General features: G+C 41.8%; 1 protein-coding gene across 4 annotated transcripts in view; it reads left to right on the forward strand.

Moving 5' to 3' along the window:
• LOC106563215 (protein unc-13 homolog B) overlaps nucleotides 1-18,393 on the forward strand; it is a 126,003-nt gene extending 107,610 nt beyond the window's left edge. For all 4 annotated transcript variants that reach the window (XM_045690006.2, XM_082958197.1, XM_082958196.1 and 1 more), the window contains 10 exons: nucleotides 1,535-1,612; nucleotides 1,706-1,783; nucleotides 8,230-8,318; nucleotides 8,499-8,645; nucleotides 8,819-8,942; nucleotides 14,061-14,192; nucleotides 14,379-14,526; nucleotides 15,166-15,258; nucleotides 15,369-15,528; nucleotides 15,652-18,393. In XM_045690006.2, coding sequence (XP_045545962.1) covers nucleotides 1,535-1,612; nucleotides 1,706-1,783; nucleotides 8,230-8,318; nucleotides 8,499-8,645; nucleotides 8,819-8,942; nucleotides 14,061-14,192; nucleotides 14,379-14,526; nucleotides 15,166-15,258; nucleotides 15,369-15,528; nucleotides 15,652-15,937 — 1,335 coding nt within the window. In that variant the 3' untranslated portion in view covers nucleotides 15,938-18,393. The remainder of the gene's footprint in view (nucleotides 1-1,534; nucleotides 1,613-1,705; nucleotides 1,784-8,229; nucleotides 8,319-8,498; nucleotides 8,646-8,818; nucleotides 8,943-14,060; nucleotides 14,193-14,378; nucleotides 14,527-15,165; nucleotides 15,259-15,368; nucleotides 15,529-15,651) is intronic.
• The last annotated feature ends 1,437 nt before the right edge of the window (nucleotides 18,394-19,830 follow it).

Raw genomic sequence — 19,830 nt, forward strand, 5'->3', positions numbered from 1 at the left:
CAGGGTATTGTCATGCTGAAGCAGGAAAGGGCCTTCTCTAAACTGTGACCACAAAGTTGGAAGCACAGAATTGTCTAGAATGTCATTGTATGCTGTAGCATTAAGATTTATCTTGACTGGAACTGAGGGGCCTAGCCCGAACCACAATAAACAGCCCCAGACCATTATTCTTCCTCCACCAAACTTTACAGTTGGCACTATACATTGGGGCAGGTAGGGTTTTCCTGGCATCCACCAAACCAAGTTTCGTCCATTGGACTGTCAGATGGTGAAAGGTGATTCATCACTCCAGAGAACGCGTTTCCACTGCTTCAGAGTCCAATGGTGGCGAGCTTTACTCCACTCCAGCCGAAGCTTGGCTTTGCGCATGGTGATCTTAGGCTTGTGTGGGGCTGCTTGGCCATGGAAACCCATTTCATGAAGCTCCCAACAAACAATTATTGTGCTGACGTTGTTTCCAGAGGCAGTTTGGAACTTGGTAGGGAGTGTTGGTGCTTCAACAAAGTACTGAGTAAAGGGTCTGAATACTTACAGAAATAGGGTATTTCTGTTTTCATTTTTTTAAATAAATTTGCAAAAAATGTCTAAACCTGTTTTTGCTTTGTCATTATGGGGTGTTATGTGTAGATTGAAAAATATTTAATTTCTAATAATTTTAGAATGAGGCTGTAACATAATGTGGAAAAAGTAATGGGGTCTGAATACTTTCAAAATGCACTGTATGTTTCATGAAATTAGTGTATATATTTGGCCTGGCTGAATGGAAGCTGATAGTTGAGTTTTTTTACTCTGCTGGTCTCGGCTGGTCTCAGGAAGAAATGACGAGTCCTCACTGTCCGAGGCCAGACTGAATAAAAATGTGTTCCACACACAGACACTCAATATGTGGTCTTGGGACTGAGACCTGTCTCAAGTACTACAACACTGGTTCAAACCTTTGAAACATCCCCAAATCTTATTAAAGTGATTCATGACCACCCAGAGCATTTTCTTCGCCTGAAAACAGCCAACTCTGAACTTCAGAGAAATCCTTACCATTGTTTTTCTTATTTGAGAGTAGTATACGCTTATTACCGATATGAGCCCCAGTAAATCACATTTCAATAAAAGTAGCCAGAGCATTCTCTGGGGGACTTTCACATTTGTCTGAAAGGAATTGGATATGATATGTTCTCATTAAATCAAAATGACTAATGCGATAACATCCTTTAATGTACCCTCGCTCCTTCTCCCTGGGGCTGGGGCTAGCCTGACTTGGCACAGCTTATAGAGATACTGTGGTTCTGCATCGCGAAGAATACATCCAGGGAATACATTCATACTTTCAGAGGCCTTTTGGCAGTAACCTCACATACATACCCTTACTTTAACTTTTCAGAATAACCACACTAGCCTCTAGCCTGTGGAAAAAGACCACTTCGCATTCACAGAAAAGGATGACTTTAAATGGTTGGAATGAGATATATTTCCAAGGACACTGAAACGTCACCCATATTTAGTTGGACACTTTAATTACTTGTTTTCCTCCCCACAGACTATTGCCAAAGTTCTTCTGCAGTACAGTGCCATTCTGACCAAGAGCTTCCCCTCCTACTCTGACAAAGAGAAGATTGTAAGTCTTCATATCCGGCCTTACACAACATATCCTTGGTGTTTTTTTGTTAGTTTTAAACGGGTCTCTGTACCTCTCTCTCCCCCTGTGTAGACGTGTGTACTGATGAATAATGTGCAGCAGTTGCGTATCCAGCTGGAGAAGATGTTTGAGTCCATGGGTGCCAAACGGGTAAGCTGCAACACTATGTATAGGAAGAGATAATAACAAATGGCTTCTTCCACAGATGGGTAAGATAGAGCTGGGGTGGTGGGTGGGGGTGAACAGTGTTCTTCCTCACTGTGCTACGGACCACCAGGAACCTGTTGGAGAAGTCTACAGACGCAGTGTGTCTCTGGGCTCATGCAGCTAGTTGAGCAGACTTTGGTGTTAGCAGGTTTGGATTAAAAGGAGTGAATGATGTGCTACTCTGGCATCACACCTAGAGAAATGGAGAAACTCAATTATTTGTTAAGTGTGAAGTTGTGAATGAGGTTCAATGATGTTGAAACTGCTCTTCATAGACAAGATCATGAACATGGTATTTGTCTTTCTGTACCAGTTAGCAAACAAGGAAGCAATGGTATGGAGATGGTCCACATGATTTAGAGCAGTGGTTCTCAACCGATTTTGCCGCGACCCAATATTTGCAACGCAAATTTGATAGTAAATGTAGCAGTAATATGACAAGGGAACAACAGTCCCACCTTTTTCATTGTCAATAAGTCAATTTTTCCCATATTCTTGATGAAGAATGTTAAGCTCACTGATTTGAGACCACAAAATTAACCAAATCCGCTAAATAGCTCTATATTGAAAATATTGAAGATTGAAGATTTCTTTTTAGAGATCAAGTTATTTTAAAAATGTAAGTTCATAATTTCAACCAACTTTTCTCAACTGTGACTCAGCAGTTGAGAATTGCTGATTTAGAGTATCGTTGATGTGATCCTGTCATGAAGAATAGAGCATTAGATAAATAGCATACTGTACTGTATATAAGCAACTTCTTACTGTGTAGACTAGACTGTTACATTAACATATGCCCTTGGTGATTATATTATTTCCCTACATCAACTTCCTACAGGGCAAAAACCTATGTACGGTCTATAGGTTTTCATGACCTTCCCTATGTTTAGCATCCCTACTTAAGAGGGTAGTATAGACTACACCCACTGATATGTACAGTATCAGTCAAAAGTTTGGACACCTACTCATTCAAGGGTTTTAATTTATTTTTACGATTTTCTACATTGTTGAATAATAGTAAAGACATCAAAACTATGAAATAAACTATGGCATTCTCTCAACCAGCTTCACCTGGAATGCTTTTACAACAGTCTTGAAGGAGTTCCCACATATGCTGAGCACTTGTTGGCTGTTTTTCCTCCAACTCATCCCAAACCATGTCAATTGGGTTGAGATCGGGTGATTGTGGAGGCCAGGTCATCTGATGCAGCACTCCATCACTCTCCTTCTTGGTCAAATAGCCCTTACACAGCCTGGAGGTCTCCTGGGTCATTGTCCTGTTGAAAAACGAATGATAGTACCACAGAATGCTGTGGTAGCCATGCTGGTTAAGTGTGCCTTGAATTCTAAATAAATCACAGACTGTGTCACCAGCAAAGCACACCATCACCCCTCCTCCTCCATGCTTCATGGTGGGAACCACACATACGGAGATCATCAGTTTACCTACTCTGCGTCTCTCAAAGACACAGCGGTTGGAAGCAAAAATCTCAAATTTGGACTCATCAGACCAAAGGACAGATTTCCACTTGTCTAATGTCCATTGCTTGTGTTTTTTGGCCCAAGCAAGTCCCTTCTTCTTATTGGTGTCCTTTAGTAGTGGTGTCTTTGCAGCAAATCGACCATGAAGGCCTGATTCACGCAGTCTCCTCTGAACAGTTGATGTTGAGATGTGTCTGTTACTTGAACTCTGTGAAGCATTTATTTGGGCTGCAATTTTTGTGCCTGGTAACTCTAATGAACTTATCCTCTGCAGCAGAGTTAACTCCGGGTCTTCCTTTCCTGTGGTGGTCCTCATCATAGCACTTGATGGTTTTTGCGACTGCACTTGAAGAAACTTTCAAAGTTCTTGAAATTTCCCACATTGACTGACCTTCATGTCTTAAAGTAATGATGGACTGTTGTTTCTCTTTGCTTATTTGAGCTGTTCTTGCCATAATATGTACTTGGTCTTTTACCAAATAGGGCTATCTTCTGTATACCACCCCTTCCTTGTCACAACACAACTGATTGGGTCAAACGCATTAGGAAGGAAAGAAATTCCACAAATGTAACTTTTAACAAGGCACACCTGTTAATTGAAATTAATTCCAGGTGACTACCTCATGAAGCTGGTTGAGAGAATGCCAAGAATGTGCAAAGCTGTCATCAAGGCAAAGGGTGGTTACTTTGAAGAATCTCAAATATTAAAAATATTTTGATTTGTTTAACACTTTTTTTGGTTTCTACATGATTCCATATGTGTTATTTCATAGTTTTGATGTCTTCACTATTATTCTACAATGTAGAAAATATTGAAAGTAAAGAAAAGCCCTTGAATGAGTAGGTGTGTCCACATTTTTGACTGGTACTGTATGTTAAGTATGAAGAGGACCGGCTTCATTCTGAATTATTGTCCCATTCTTACTGAGTAGTAACTGAGTTATTGGATGTTGAGTAAAGTAGTTTGGCTTAGTAATCCCTTCGTTTTGGCTTACGCACCCATGATTGAATTGTAGCGCAAAAGTTGAGTGTAAGTAGGTGTTTCCTTCACAGCTAAATATTGACAAGCAGGAGGATAATGAGAACGAGAAGGTGGTTGTGCGTTCCCTTTTGATTGGGGGCAGTTTGATAGTTACCAAAGTGTTGTTGTAGATAGAGCATGTAACTCATCTCCCCCATGACCAGCAGGCCATAACTGATTGTGGATAGAAAGACTCTGGTTGGTTTATGTTATCATTAAAAGACAACATAGAGTCCGTGGAATAAAGTTAACCCCACAGAGATCCTATTAAATGACTCTAATTCCTAATTTTATGGTTCACCCTCTATAGAGCCTTTAGGAATCCCCATAGTGAAACCATAGACAACTCAATTAGCTTTCTCTGATGATGGCTCCCTGCGGCCTATTCGAGGTGAATATTTAGTCTTTTACAGTGTAATGGAAAGAACTTCTGCACACTGAGGACCAATTTCAGTGATTAGGGCTGTAAAAGTGTAACATGCATGTCGGGAACTAGTGTCCAGAATTGTTTGTGTATTCACTGCTGATGAATGGCATATGGCTTGTGGTTGGGTTTTTGTAACGTAAGTCAATCACTGTTACATTCTAATGAATGCAAAGAGTGGAATTTTAATCTGAGCTCTGTGTTTTTTCGAATAAGCACAGATATGGGGTTGTGTGATGCCGAGGTGTTTGTCAAAGCTCAGTTTCGTGCTGTGAGGAGTTGAACTTAAAAGGCGGTCTTGTCCGGGCTCCGGTAGGGGAGGAGAGAGATATGGGATGTTTGTGGGAGGGAATGATTAGGAAGTGAGTTATCACAGAAAAGAGGAAGAGTTCACATTACACGCTGCCACACACTCATCTGCCTGTCAAGACAAATTAAGCAAACAGACAAGACACACTGATGGAGTAAACTTTTTTGTAGTTTTTGTCAGAAATACTCAAATAAACTGCAGTATCATTACAACTGTGCCATATCAAGGTATCGTCGTAAATGGCTATTCTACTGTACAGATCTTTCTTTTAATCTGTATCCTGGAAAGCCTTCACACAGGTATTCATTATAGTCATTCTGACCTTCAAACTGTGGCGCTGACTTTCCTCACTTATTAGGAATAAAGTAAACTTGGGAATTTTTTTTCCCTCCCCCAAGGCAACATGGTTAAAATGATAGCATGGCGGTACGTGGGTGTAAGACCAGGACATTATATATGTGCATGTATGGACATTCTGTACATGGAGATATATAAATATCATTTTTGAACCTCAAGTAGAAAACTGATGATGATCCCTTTCCGTAAATACAGAAAATGATACTGTACCATCATTGTTGACCTAGTCTACTGCTGTAACTTGTAAACCAGTTCCCAGTGTATCAATCATTTCACTGAGGGTGAGATCAACCGTTCTGCCTCTGGCTAAGTTGGAGGTTGACAGAATGTTTTGTTTTCTGTCTCACTCCAACCCTTCAGGAAAGTGTGGAGGAGGAGGTGGTGGTTGAGGAGGAGCAAGTTGTTTGTTGTTGGTGTAGTAGAGGTTGTCAATAGTGACACTCAGTCACTGATATCATCATGCTCAAATGTCGTCATTCACCCACTCACTGCCCCTCTCTCTCTCCAGTCTCTACTCACGTTGTGGTGGTCACACGCGCATTCACCACGTCATTGTGCCATCTCCTGGTGATAGTTCTTGTTGGGTTTTTCACTTGTCATCTGTTTGATGAAGCTCTTCCCTTATATGACCGATGTGCTGTTATCCCTAACCTGTCCTCAAACTCTAAGTAGTCTTCTTGCTATCCATTACACAGACATCTCCTTCCCACAATGTCATTTTCTCCTACTCTTTCTCCTGCTTTCTTCTCCTCTCCTGCTACAGTGCAATCAATTTACTTTTTTTTTTTTAAATTTTGTTTTCAATAGACTGACAAAGAGAAGGTGGGTTCATTACAAATGTTCCATACATACAGTATGTACTTTCACAGTATGTATGCAAAGGTTTACTTTACCGCTTCTCCTTTACTTGACCCTTTTTATAAATGTGTTTTTTGGTTAAGTTAGTTTGCATTACAGGTAGAGAGATTTCTGTAGTGCTCGATCATCTCTACATGTTAGGACATATAGGTAACTGCCAAAATAAAGGAAACACGTGTGTAAAAGAGGGTTTTAGCACCTCTGTTATGGTGTGGGGTGCATTTCCTGGCATGGTTTAGGTCCACTCAACCTCTTATACGGCAAGGTATACACCATTCTGAGTGATCATCTTCAACCTATGATGAGTAATTTCTATCCTGATGGGAGTGGTCTCTTCCAGGATTACAATGCCGCCATCCACAGGGTGCAAGTGGTCACTGAAGAACCATGTAAACCATATGCCATGGCTGTCTCAGTCACCAGATCTCAACCCAATTGAACACTTATGGGAGTTTCTGTAGAGCCTCCTGAGACCGTGTTTTCAACCACCATCAACAAAACACCAAATCATGGAATTTCTCACGAAAGAATGGTGTCGCTTCCTTCCAATATACTTGTAGAATCTAAGCCAAGGCACATTAAAGCTGTTCTGGCTCGTGGTGGCCCAACGCCCTATTAAGACACTTTGTTGGCGTTTACTTTATTTTGGCAGTTACATGTAGGTTTGTTGCTATCCATAGTTATTGCAGCACCACAGACACATTTGACAGGCTTTTTTTCCTTCATTTTTCTTCCTCTTAAAGATCGATGCACCACAAGAGGAAAATGTGGGTTATAGTGTGGCTTTCTCCCTGCGTTGTGTAGTGGAGGGGTAGCTATACTGCTCACAAAAATGATACTGATTCATTGGTCAAAATATTTATTTGCTCTTCAGGCATTTGCCATATATTGCTAGCAGTGTGGGTGGTTTTTACTCAATACTATCTCATCATAAGAGATGGCAATACATGTTGCTGTATCTTTTCCTTCCACTCTCTGATAGCCTGAAAAGAAAGAGGAGGAAAAGGTGAGTGTAGTGAGGATGTGACATCCTCAGTGAGTGGCGATCCACACTAACACACTCGTGCATCACAGTCACTAACAGTCACTTACTCAGCAGTATACACACGTACAGGATGCTCATGAAAAACATACTCAGTCTCTCCCTATAGCCCCATGTAAGCCTTCCTTGTATCCACTGGTGCAGAACTCATTAAGTAGTCTCCCCCACAGCTGTCCTATACTGTACCCTGGTCTACACCCTAGACATGTAGTCTAGTCCCTGGCCATCCATGTATCAGCTGGTTTATTGGAGTATTAGCTTAATGGGCCACATCATGTTGTCATCTGTCTGGCTGGGGTTGCTTTAGGCCTCTGTGAGATGGTTTCTGTCAGACTGATGCTGTGGTTGTAGATCTGGGACATATGACCCCTGGTGGCTCCTCTAATAGTGTATACTTCTGAGTCAATATCAGGAATCTGCTGTCATAATAAGCCTTCATTTTCTTTAATCATATTTCTTTGAAGGTGGTGATTATTACATGCAAAAAGGTGGATTATTCTGCAGGAGTGTCTCTCTAATAAAACAGTGACTGTAATTAACTAGAAAAGAAGTAGCAGTGACATGTTGTGCATTGCAGTTCTAGGGAATCTCACTACTTCAGTCAAACATGTCCTATTTTCACTTTCTATGAAAATGTTTGATGCCTTTTCTTGCCATGCTTGTTAATTCACTGGCGAAAAGCAACACTTCTTCTCCATTGCTGATGGATTATCGTGTGCTCTACTTTGGCTTGCAATGTGCACACTTTACAGTGTGTGTTCTCATGTTACATGGTAAAGTAAAACATGTGCTGTACTCATACTTATCAGACTGTCTTCTCTGCGTCTGTCTGCCTTAAAGTCTATCTGTATCTGTGTGTCTGCCTTTCTCTTTCTGCCTGTCTATCCATCTGCAGCTGGACCCAGACGCTAGTGAACTCCTGAACGAGCTTCAGGTCAAGCTGAACAATGTGCTGGATGAGCTGAGTATCACATTTGGAAACAGGTACACACACCCACACACACAACGCAGTCCCAAGATTCACACATGTACACTCTCCCCATACTCTACAACTCACTCATTCCTAATGTTTATACTGTAGTCTCATGCACACAGCCTCTGTAGTATATGGAGTCCATTTCTGTCTCTGACCCATAACCTCTGTGGCTCCTTTCTCTCCTGTAGTTTCCAGGTCCATATTGATGACTGTATGAGACAGATGGCCTCTCTGCTGTATCAGATCAAGGGCCCAGTCAACGCCAACAGCCGCAACATGGTGGAGGCCGACTCCGACAACATGCTGCGGCCGCTCATGGACTTCCTGGATTCAAAGTGAGTGGATCCCTTGATTCTCTCCTCCTTTGCTATGGTCACTGATTTGGTGGCGTACATTTTAGGGCCTTCTCGATGAAGTCAAAGGTATTATTGTCAGTATGTTGTGCCATGTTGCATGATTGTGTATTTGTTGATGTGTGGTGTCTCATTGAGTGTGTGTATGTATGCAGGTTGACGCTGTTTGCCACGGCGTGTGAGAAGACGGTTCTGAAGCGGGTTCTGAAGGAGCTGTGGAGGATTGTGATGAGCAGCCTGGAGAAGACCATTGTCCTTCCGCAAGGAAATGGCACCTTTGTAAGACCTAACACCTTCAACATTCACCTTAAAAACTGGGCCTTTTTCTCATGGCTCTCTAATCCAAACACTCTCTCCTAATGCTATGCATGTTCTTTTCCTCCCCATTTGGAAAAAATATATACATTTCAAAATATTTAACCTCCATGTAAAATGTATTTCAAATACATGTAGATACATTTGCATCTTTGCTAAAATGCATGTAATGCCTTAAAATGTACTCCAGAGATGCATGTGCAGTACCAGTCAGACGTTTGGACACACCTACTCATTCAAGGGTTTTTCTTTATTTTTAGTGAATACTTCAAAACTATGACAGCTTTGCACACTCTTGGCATTCTCTCAACCAGCTTCACCTGGAATGCTTTTCCAACAGTCTTGAAGCAGTTCCCACATGCTGAGCACTTGTAGGCTTCTTTTCCTTCAATCTGCGTTCCAATTCATTCCAAACCATCTCAGTTGGGTTGAGGTCGGGTGATTGTGGAGGCCAGGTCATCTGATGTAGCACTCCATCACTCTCCTTCTTGGTCAAATAGCCCTTACACAGCCTGGAGGTGAGTTGGGTCATTGTCTCGTTAAAAAACAAATGATACTCCCACTAAGCACAAACAAGATGGGATGGCATATCGTTGTGGTAGCCATGCTGGTTAAGTGTGCCTTGAATTCTAAATAAATCACAGACCATGTCACCAGAAAAGCACCCCCACACCTCCTCCTTCATGCTTCACGGTGGGAATCACACATGCGGAGATCATCCATTCACCTACTCTGCGTCTCACAAAGACACGGCGGTTGGAACCAAAAATATCAAATTTGGACTCATCAGACCAAAGGACAGATTTCCACTGGTTTAATGTCCATTGCTTGTGTTTCTTGGCCCAAGCAAGTCTCTTCTTCTTATTGGTGTCCTTTAGTAGTTGTAGTGGTTTCTTTGCAGCAAATTGACCATGAAGACCTGATTCACGCAGTCTCCTCTGAACAGATGATGTTGATGTCTGTTACTTGAACTCTGTGAAGCATTTATTTGGGCTGCAATATCTGAGGCTGGTAACTCTAATGAACTTATCCTCTGCAGCAGAGTTAACGCTGGGTCTTCCTTTCCTGTGACGGTCCTCATGAGAGCTAGTTTCATCATAGCACTTGATGGTTTTTGCGACTGCACTTGAAGAAACTTTCAAAGTTCTTGACATTTTGTGGATTGATTGACCTTCATGTCTTAAAGTAGTGATGGACTGTCATTTCTCTTTGCTTATTTGAGCTGTAATATGTACTTGGTCTTTTACCAAATAGGGCTATCTTCTGTATACCACCCCTACCTTGTCACAACACAACTGATTGGCTCAAATACATTAAGAAGGAAAGAAATTCCACAAATTAACTTTTAAAAAGGCACACATGTTAATTGAAATGCATTCCAGGTGACTACCTCATGATGCTGGTTGAGAGTGTGCAAAGCTGTCATTAAGGCAAAAGGTGGCTACTTTGAAGAATCTCACATATAAAATATGATTCCATATGTGTTATTTCATAGTTTTGATGTCTATGCTATTATTCCACAATTTATAAAATAGTAAAAATTAAGAAAAACCCTGGAAAGGGTAGGTGTGTCCAAACTTTTGACTGCTACTGTACGTACATTTGCGTCTTTGCTCAAATTAATGTAATCCCTGACAATATTCTAGAAATGCTTGGGTATGACATCTAGTCTACAGGGTGGCCAAAGTTCTTCCGAATTCATCTTATATTACACTTTATGTATTGGTCAAATGGAGATACTTTTTCTGGCCACAAAGCCAAAACTGGCAGTGATATCATTTTGTTTCATTTTTCCCATTGATATTTCTGAAACACTTAAAGTAAGGGCTGTGTTTCAAGTAGACTTACCTTGGCATGACATTTTGATAACCATATAAGTCTCTCTCGGACAAGGTGACTTTTATCAATATATTCGTCTCTATTCACTCTCAGATTCAAAAATTCTTAATTCATTTATACCCCCAAGCCATAAGACTCCTGAACATGTAATCAAATGGCTACCAGGACTATTTGCATTGTGTACCCCCCCCCCCCCCCCCCAACCCCTCTTTTATGCTGCTGCTACTCTGTTTATCATATATGCATAGTCACTTTAACTATACATTCATGTACATACTACCTCAATTACCCTGACCAACCAGTGCCTCCGCACATTGGCTAACCGGGCTATCTGTATTGTGTCCCACCACCCGCCAACCCCTCTTTTACACTACTGCTGCTACTCTGTTCATCATATATGCATAGTCACTTTAACCATATCTACATGTACATACTACCTCAATCAGCCCGACGAACCGGTGCCTGTATATAGCCTCGCTACTTTTATAGCATCGCTACTGTATATAGCCTCACTACTGTTATTTTTTTCAGTCTTTTTACTGTTGATTTTATTTCTTTACTTACCTGTTGTTCACCTAATACCTTTGTTTATTTTTTTATTCCACTGTTTGTTAGAGCCTGTAAGTAAGCATTTCACTGTAAGGTCTACACCTGTCGTATTCGGCGCACGTGACAAATAAACTTTGATTTGATTTAATTAGCATCAAAGTAGACGTCATGCAAAACTACAAATCCCTGCAAGCTTCTGCATGTCCTCTCTGGCTGACACCTTTGCTAACAGGTATTGTCAATTTTAAACTTGCACAAGACAGTTCACAGAATTGGTCATTTAAATGTATTTTGTAATTTTGTAATTTATGAATTACTACATTTAGCTAACATTAGATAATTATTCCAGAGATTCTTTCCTTTGCCAGTCTCGTCCAGATCATCATGGCATTTGTAGTTATTTATGATAGCCACATTAGCAGCTAATTAGTATTTCATTTTTGGGGGGCTAAATACAGGCGAATATGTTGACAAAAGTCACCTTGTCCTAGAGCAGATATTCCCGAACTGGGGTTCTTCACATGTTCAAATAGTCAATTTCTATTTTCCAACTGGGCTATACTTTTGGGTGAGGTTTTTTTCTCGCCTGAGTAGCCTCGTCTCACTGCCAAGAATAAAAATCTTTCTTAGGTCAGGTAGGATCACCACTTTATTTTAAGAAGGTGAAATGTCAGAATAATAGTAGAGTGATTTATTTCAGCTTTTATTTCTTTCCTCACATTCCCAGTGGGTCAGAAGTTTGCATACACTCAATTAGTATTTGGTAGCATTGCCTTTAAATTGTTTAACTTGGGTCAAATGTTTTGGGTAGCCTTCCACAAGCTTCCCACAATAAGTTGGGTGAATTTTTGCCCATTCCTCCTGACAGAGCTGGGGTAACTGAGTCAGGTTTGTAGGCCTCCTTGCTCGCACACGCTTTTTCAGTTATGCCCACAAAACTTCAATAGGATTGAGGTCAGGGCTTTGTGATGGCCACTCCAACACCTTGACTTTGTTGTCCTTAAGCCATTTTGCCACAACTTTGGAAGTATGCTTGGGGTCATTGTCCATTTGGAAGACCCATTTACGACCAAGCTTTAACTTTCTGATTGATGTCTTGAGATGTTGCTTCAATATATCCACATCATTTTCCATCCTCATGTTGCCATCTAGTTTGTGAAGTGCACCAGTCCCTCCTGCAGCAAAGAACCCCCACAACATGATGCTGTCACCCCCGTGCTTCACGGTTGGGATGGTGTTCTTCAGCTTGCAAGCCTCCCCCTTTTTCTTCCAAAAATAACGATGGTCAATATGGCCAAACAGTTCTATTTTTGTTTCATCAGACCAGAGAACTTTTCATCAAAAAGTACAATATTTGTCCCCATGTGCAGTTGCAAACTGTAGTCTGGCTTGTTTATGGCGGTTTTGGAGCAGTGGCTTCTTCCTTGCTGTGCGGCCTTTCAGGTTATGACGATATAGGACTCGTTTTACTGTGGATATAGATACTTTTGTACCTGTTTCCTCCAGCATCTTCAAGGTCATTTGCTGTTGTTCCGGGATTGATTTGCACTTTTCGCACCAAAGTACGTTCATCTCTAGGAGACAGAACGCATCTCCTTCCTGAGCGGTATGACGGCTGTGTGGTCCCATGGTGTATAGTTGCGTACTATTGTTTGTACAGATGAATGTGGTACCTTCAGGCGTTTGGAAATTGCTCCCAAGGATGAACCAGACTTGTGGAGGTCTCCAATTTTTTTCATGAGGTCTTGGCTGATTTCTTTTGATTTTCCCATGTCTTCCCTGTGGCTCAGTTGGTAGAGCATGTTGTTTGCAACGCCAGGGTTGTGGGTTCGATTCCCACAGGGGGCCAGTAGGGAGAAGAAAAAAAAGTAACAAATGAAATGTATGCATTCACTACTGTAAGTCGCTCTGGATAAGAGCGTCTGCTAAATGACTAAAATGTAAATGTAAAAAAATGTCGTCAAGCAAAGAGGCACTATGTTTGAATGTAGACCTTGAAATACATCCACAGGTACACCTCCAATTGACTCAAATGATGTCAATTAGCCTATCAGAAGCTTCTAAAGCCATGACATCATTTTCAACTTCGTGTATGTAAACTTCTGACCAACTGGAATTGTGATACAGTGAAATAATCTGTCTGTAAACAATTGTTGGAAAAATTACTTGTCATGCACAAAGTAGATGTCCTAACGTACGCAGCTGGAGGTTGAATGTTTGAAGGGGTACGGGACTATAAAAAGTTTGGGAACCACTGTCCTAGAGATTTACACGGTTATCAAAACGTCACACCAGGGTAAGCCTACACGAAACACATCCCTTATTTTAAGTGTTTCTAAAATCACCTATGGGAAAAATGAATGGTGGAAAACTTATTGGAATCATTTCCCTGTTTGACCGCTAGGTTTTATGGGTATTATGACTCGTACTGTGGTACTCTTTTAGGGATTGTAGCTTTCACCTGGGTTCACCTGGTCAGTCTGTCATGGAAAGAGCAGTTGTTTATAATGTTTCCTGCACTCATTGTGATGATAGACATTTGAAATGCATTCCTTGATATATGTTGGAATGTATTTCAATTGCATTAAATATATATATTTTTTTATTTGGCCTTTTCTACCTATTTCACATGTATCCTAAAAAAAAATTCTACAAATACATTAAAAAATATATATATTTTTTGGTGTGGGTCAGGGTTCTCAGATCCTGTCTGCAGCCAAGGAACTGGGACAGCTCTCCAAGCTCAAGGATCATATGGCAGGAGAGGCCAAAAGCCTGACCCCTAAACAGTGTGCTGTCATCGATATAGCACTGGACACAATCAAGGTTTGTGTTATGTTTAAGTTCATAGTGACACATACACCTGTGATAAAGTTACAGTAGTTGCTGAAGGTGACTTGGTTGCTGTGCATTTAATTACTGTCCTCATTCATTGCATAGTAGGAAAACAAACCTTCCGTCTCCCTCTCTTTTCCCCTCTTTTCCCTTTCTCTCTCCCTCTCTCTTCTGCAGCAATACTTCCATGCTGGAGGAAACGGTCTGAAGAAGGCGTTCCTGGAGAAGAGTTCTGAGTTGACCTCACTACGCCACGCTCTGTCCCTCTACACACAGACCACAGACACACTCATCAAGACCTTTGTCACAACACAACACGCACAAGGTAAGGCGCACGCACACAATAGCATCAGTCTGCGTTCCAATGTTTCTAAATAAATACTGTACATAACAGTCCTAAAATAACTTTTGCTTCTCCCCTGCTTTGCCACCAGGGGCCACCAGGGGTCACCAGGGGTCTTGAGTACTGTTATATTCTAGTAATGGGCTTGAAGTTGATCTAGCAGCTAAATATTGTGTGTCTCTATTACTTACCTATTAACTAACTTTATCTGGCTGTGTGACTGTTCTGTGAGTTGAAGTCTAACATGACTCTGCTGCCATTTTATGTGTTTTTTGCTGTTTGTCTTCTCTCTTATCTCCTCTGCTGCCTCCTCACCAGTGCACAATGGGAAGGGTATTAGGTTAACTCCCAATGAAAAAATACAACCCTCCAGGGGTAGGTTGTGCCAACAACCCCTCCCTCTTTACTCTGTGACTGTACATAAACCCCTTCCCATCTGCCCCTGCCGCTGTGGGTGAGTTTTCCCCAAACATCAACCCTGACTGCTCCTCATCCTCCTGGTTGTATGACACTACACATGCCCTCTCCTCCTCCTCCCTAACGGCTACTACTCCTGGTATCTATAACCACTGACCACCACTGGAAGATCATGTCTTGTGTTTCTATCTGTGTGTACACTAGGCTCAGGAGTGGACAAGCCAGTTGGAGAGATATCCATACAGATTGACCTATTCACCCATCCTGGGACTGGGGAGCACAAAGTCACTGTCAAAGGTTCCTATAGGGATTTGTAAAGGTTTAAGGGAAAATAACTATAATGAGCCATTATCGCTGTCTCTCCCTGTCCCAACAAACTAACGATCTCCTTCCTCGTTGTGTATCAGTGGTGGGAGCCAATGATCTGAAGTGGCAGACGTCTGGGATGTTCCGGCCCTTCGTGGAGATCACCATGATCGGACCCCACCTCAGTGACAAGAAGCGCAAGTTCCAAACCAAGTCCAAGAACAACAGCTGGGCGCCCAAGTTCAACGAGACCTTCCACTTGTGAGTGCAGAGCTAAGCAATAGTACAGTAGCCTGTTACCTACAATAACCAATAGTAGCCCCTTGAAATAGCCAATGCTCATCATAAAAAATAAAACTCTCCCTCCCCTCAATGTCTCCTCAGTGTCCTGGGCAACGAGGATGGCTTTGAGTGCTACGAGCTTCAGATGTGTGTGAAGGACTACTGCTTTGGTCGTGCTGACCGGGTGCTGGGCATGGCTGTGATGCAGCTGAGGGACGTGGCAGAGAAAGGCAGCGTGGCGTGCTGGTGCCCTCTGGGCCAGAGTGTCACCATGGATGAGACAGGCCTCACCGCCATGCGCATCCTCTCCCAGCGTTCAAACGACGAGGTGGCCAAGGAGTTCGTCAAGCTCAAGTCTGAGATGCGTTCTGCGGAGGAGGGCAGATGAGTTCTCCCTAAAGGAGGGGAGGAGTGTGAAGGGCCTCTAGTAAAGACAAGTGGAGAGGGATGGGAGAACCTTCATGTCACAGAAGGAAAGCCGCTCGACTACTACTTTGGACTAATTAATGTTTCCTGGCTGCTACTGGCTGTTTGATGGATACTGGTTCACCAACATACGGTCACTATTTATCACACTCCCCTTATGAATCTCTCACTCACTCACTATATCATTCACACACACAGTTTCTCTTTCACTCAGTGGTTATTACTCACACGATACTGTACTTCCTGTGGGTCTGCCAGTCTTGCGCTATGGACATGCCATGGGCATTATATGCCAGTCACCTCCCTGCCAGCCTGTATGTACTTCAGTACAGGGTCTCCCCCTCATCCCACAAATGTTTGTCATGTGCAATACCCCCCCCCCCCCCCCCCCCCACCAACTGGCCGTACATTTGATGCCTTACACTTTGGAAGCTGTGAATGTGTGAAGTTTAGACTGTAACCTATAGTACAAAACGGTTTATTAATCTTCCTCAATCTCACTTTCGTGCTCTTCAGGATCCATGTTAAAGTCTCATCGATGCTACTTTAAGGGTCCAAACACGGGATGTCTTGTTAATGTTGGTGCATCGGTCAAGGTAGAGTCACCTGGTTTCTATCCTTTTGACTTCTACCACATGTCAAGTACCCTGCTCCTAAATATAGTGTACAAATCCACTGGTTTCTGCTGTAGAAAAGGGAAGTGGGGTTTTTTTGTATTGAAAGTGGTGCCTTGTGGTGTTTCTGAAGTGATTTTACATTTGAGTCATCCACCTATTTTCTGACTTGAGGTACTGTAATGCCAACAGCACTCCAATGCAAAGGGATTGTAAGTTATGTGTGCCCTGCCAGGAATTGGGCTCTTATTCCTGACCCATTAATCCCGTAAGTGTACAGTGTTGACTTTGAATGAGTATTTTCTATAATGCTTTTGAGTCTAAATTCAATCAAATTGATTTATAAAGCCCTTCTTATATCAGCATATGTCACAAAGTGCTGTACAGAAACCCGGCCTAAAACCCCAAACAGCAAGCATGCAGGTGTAGGAGCACGGTGGCTTGGAAAAACTCCCTAGAAAGGCCAGAACCTAGGAAGAAACCAAGAGGAACCAGGCTATGAGGGGTGGCCAGTCCTCTTCTAGCTGTGCTGGGTGGAGATTAATTGACATCAACATCCTCAACCCAAGGGCTGCCTTCAGTAGAGAGAGAAACTTCCATTAAGGATAGGTGTAGATGTGAGCACTTTTAATCGCTTATTACAGTACATCAAAGTGCAGTGGCATATGGAGGGCCCTGTCTTAAACGTTGTAATCACTAGGAAATAACCCTGGTGAAGACATTTAAAACATGTTTTACAAACATTTGGCTGTTGCCAACCCTCAATGACAGACATTTTATTTATCTTTTTTTTTCATGTATTTATTCCAGATGACGAATGGGGTCTACTATTGCAAACAAAGAGGGCTACTAGATAGCATTTGAGTATTGTTTGCAGTGGTTGTTTTGAATGTCTTTGTGCTGCAGTACTCTACAGATACTAACTGGACCTAGAGGATAGTTTGGGACCAGAGGAGTTTAAACAGTTTTTGTCTCCGTTGAGGAAAAAACAATTATTTTCCAGCTATGTTTCCTTGTATCTCTGAGTGGCCTTGCTACTGTGATGATAATAGAAGCTGTCTATATAATACCTGTTTTACCCCGTATTTGCCCAAAATCAACTGTATTTAATAATTTTGAAGGATTTATATTTGTTTAATATTTGTTGAGATGTAGTTATTCTCTAGTCTTTTTAACATTTTACATTGAAAATGTGTGTATCCCTCTTTTGGAAACATGGAATGATGGTGGAGCTGTTCAGTAAAGTGTGATGCATGCCAGTCAACTTCCTCATTGAAATGAGGGGAGAAAAAAATCACACTCGTACTGAAAATACTTTTGAATTTGTCAAGTAACACTGCCATTGTCCGTACAATTATAGTCAGTTTTTTTAATAGGAAACCACTGCAAAATTACACACTGCAGAAGTTATATCTACATTACATTACATTTACATTAAAATAAATGTAAGTTATATCTGGGCTTTATATACAGTATCTCCTGTACCAATGTGAAGTCCTACATCTTTTGGGCTGTTGATTTAGGGGAAAATGTCTACCTTTAAGGAAGGCGCTGCCACTCTAACATACATGTTCCTTGTGCCAAGCTGTCCCCAAGTGTTCACTTTTTATAATTTCATTCTGTTTTTAATACATTGGTTTTTTTTTTTTACTTGTGAACTTTTGCACTATTATTAAATCACTACAATAGTTAGCACGTATAGTATATCAGTCAAAGTACTACTGGAAAACATTTGGTATTGATCATTAAAATGTGTACATTCCAATTTATGAATTTTGTATAAAGTATTTAAGAAATATCTGTTGACGTGTCTGGCAAATTGTGTTTTTTCCTTTACAAAAAACATGATTCTCATCTCCAGATGTGATAGTATTCATGAATTTTTACATGACGTGTTTTTTTCCTGCTGTTTTTTGCCAGTAATATTTTGTTTGATAATCAGCATTATTTCATATTGAGTTATGCTATTTGTAAGTGGCAAAATACAAACCATTGCATACAGTGAGGGAAAAAAGTATTTGATCCCCTGCTGATTTTGTACGTTTGCCCACTGAAAAATAAATGGTCTATAATTTTAATGGTAGGTTTATTTGAACAGTGAGAGACAGAATAACAACCAAAAAATCCAGAAAAACGCATGTCAAAAATGTTATAAATTGATTTGCATTTTAATGAGGGAAATAAGTATTTGACCCCTCTGCAAAACATGACTTTGTGATTGCCAACAAGGGTTTTGCCACCAAGTACTGAGGTCAGACGTTTCTTGTAGTTGGCTACCAGGTTTGCACACATCTCAGGAAGGATTTTGTCCCACTCCTCTTGGCAGATCTTCTCCAAGTCATTAAGGTTTCGAGGCTGACGTTTGGCAACTCGAACCTTCAGCTCCCTCCACAGATTTTCTATGGGATTAAGGTCTGGAGACTGGCTAGGCTACTCCAGGACCTTAATGTGCTTCTTCTTGTTGCCTTGGCCGTGTGTTTTGGGTCATTGTCACGCTGGAATGCCCATCCACGACCCATTTTCAATGCCCTGGCTGAGGGAAGGAGGTTCTCACCCAAGATTTGACGGTACATGGCCCAGTCCATCGTCCCTTTGATACGGTGAAGTTGTCCTGTCCCCTTAGCAGAAAAACACCCCCAAAGCATAATGTTTCCACCTCCATGTTTGACGGTGGGGATGGTGTTCTTGGGGTGATAGGCAGCATTCCTCCTCCTCCAAACACGGCGAGTTGAGTTGGTGCCAAAGAGCTCCATTTTGGTCTCATCTGACCACAACACTTTCACCCAGTTGGCCTCTGAATCATTCAGATGTTCATTGGCAAACTTCAGACGTGCATGTATATGTGCTTTCTTGAGCAGGGGGACCTTGCGGGCGCTGCAGGATTTCAGTCCTTCATGGCGTAGTGTGTTACCAATTGTTTTCTTGGTGACTATGGTCCCAGCTGCCTTGAGATCATTGACAAGATCCTCCCGTGTAGTTCTGGGCTGATTCCTCACTGTTCTCATGATCATTGCAACTCCACGAGGTGAGATCTTGCATGGAGCCCCAGGCCGAGGGAGATTGACAGTTCTTTTGTGTTTCTTCAATTTCCGAATAATCGCACCAACTGTTGTCCCCTTCTCACCAAGCTGCTTGGCAATGGTCTTGTAGTTCATTCCAGCCTTGTGTAGGTCTACAATCTTGTCCATGACATCCTTGGAGAGCTCTTTGGTCTTGGCCATGGTGGAGAGTTTGGAATCTG

The sequence above is a fragment of the Salmo salar genome, chromosome 11 (assembly GCF_965601325.2).
Source record: "Salmo salar chromosome 11, fSalSal1, whole genome shotgun sequence".
In the NCBI taxonomy this organism is placed as follows: Eukaryota; Metazoa; Chordata; class Actinopteri; order Salmoniformes; family Salmonidae; genus Salmo; species Salmo salar.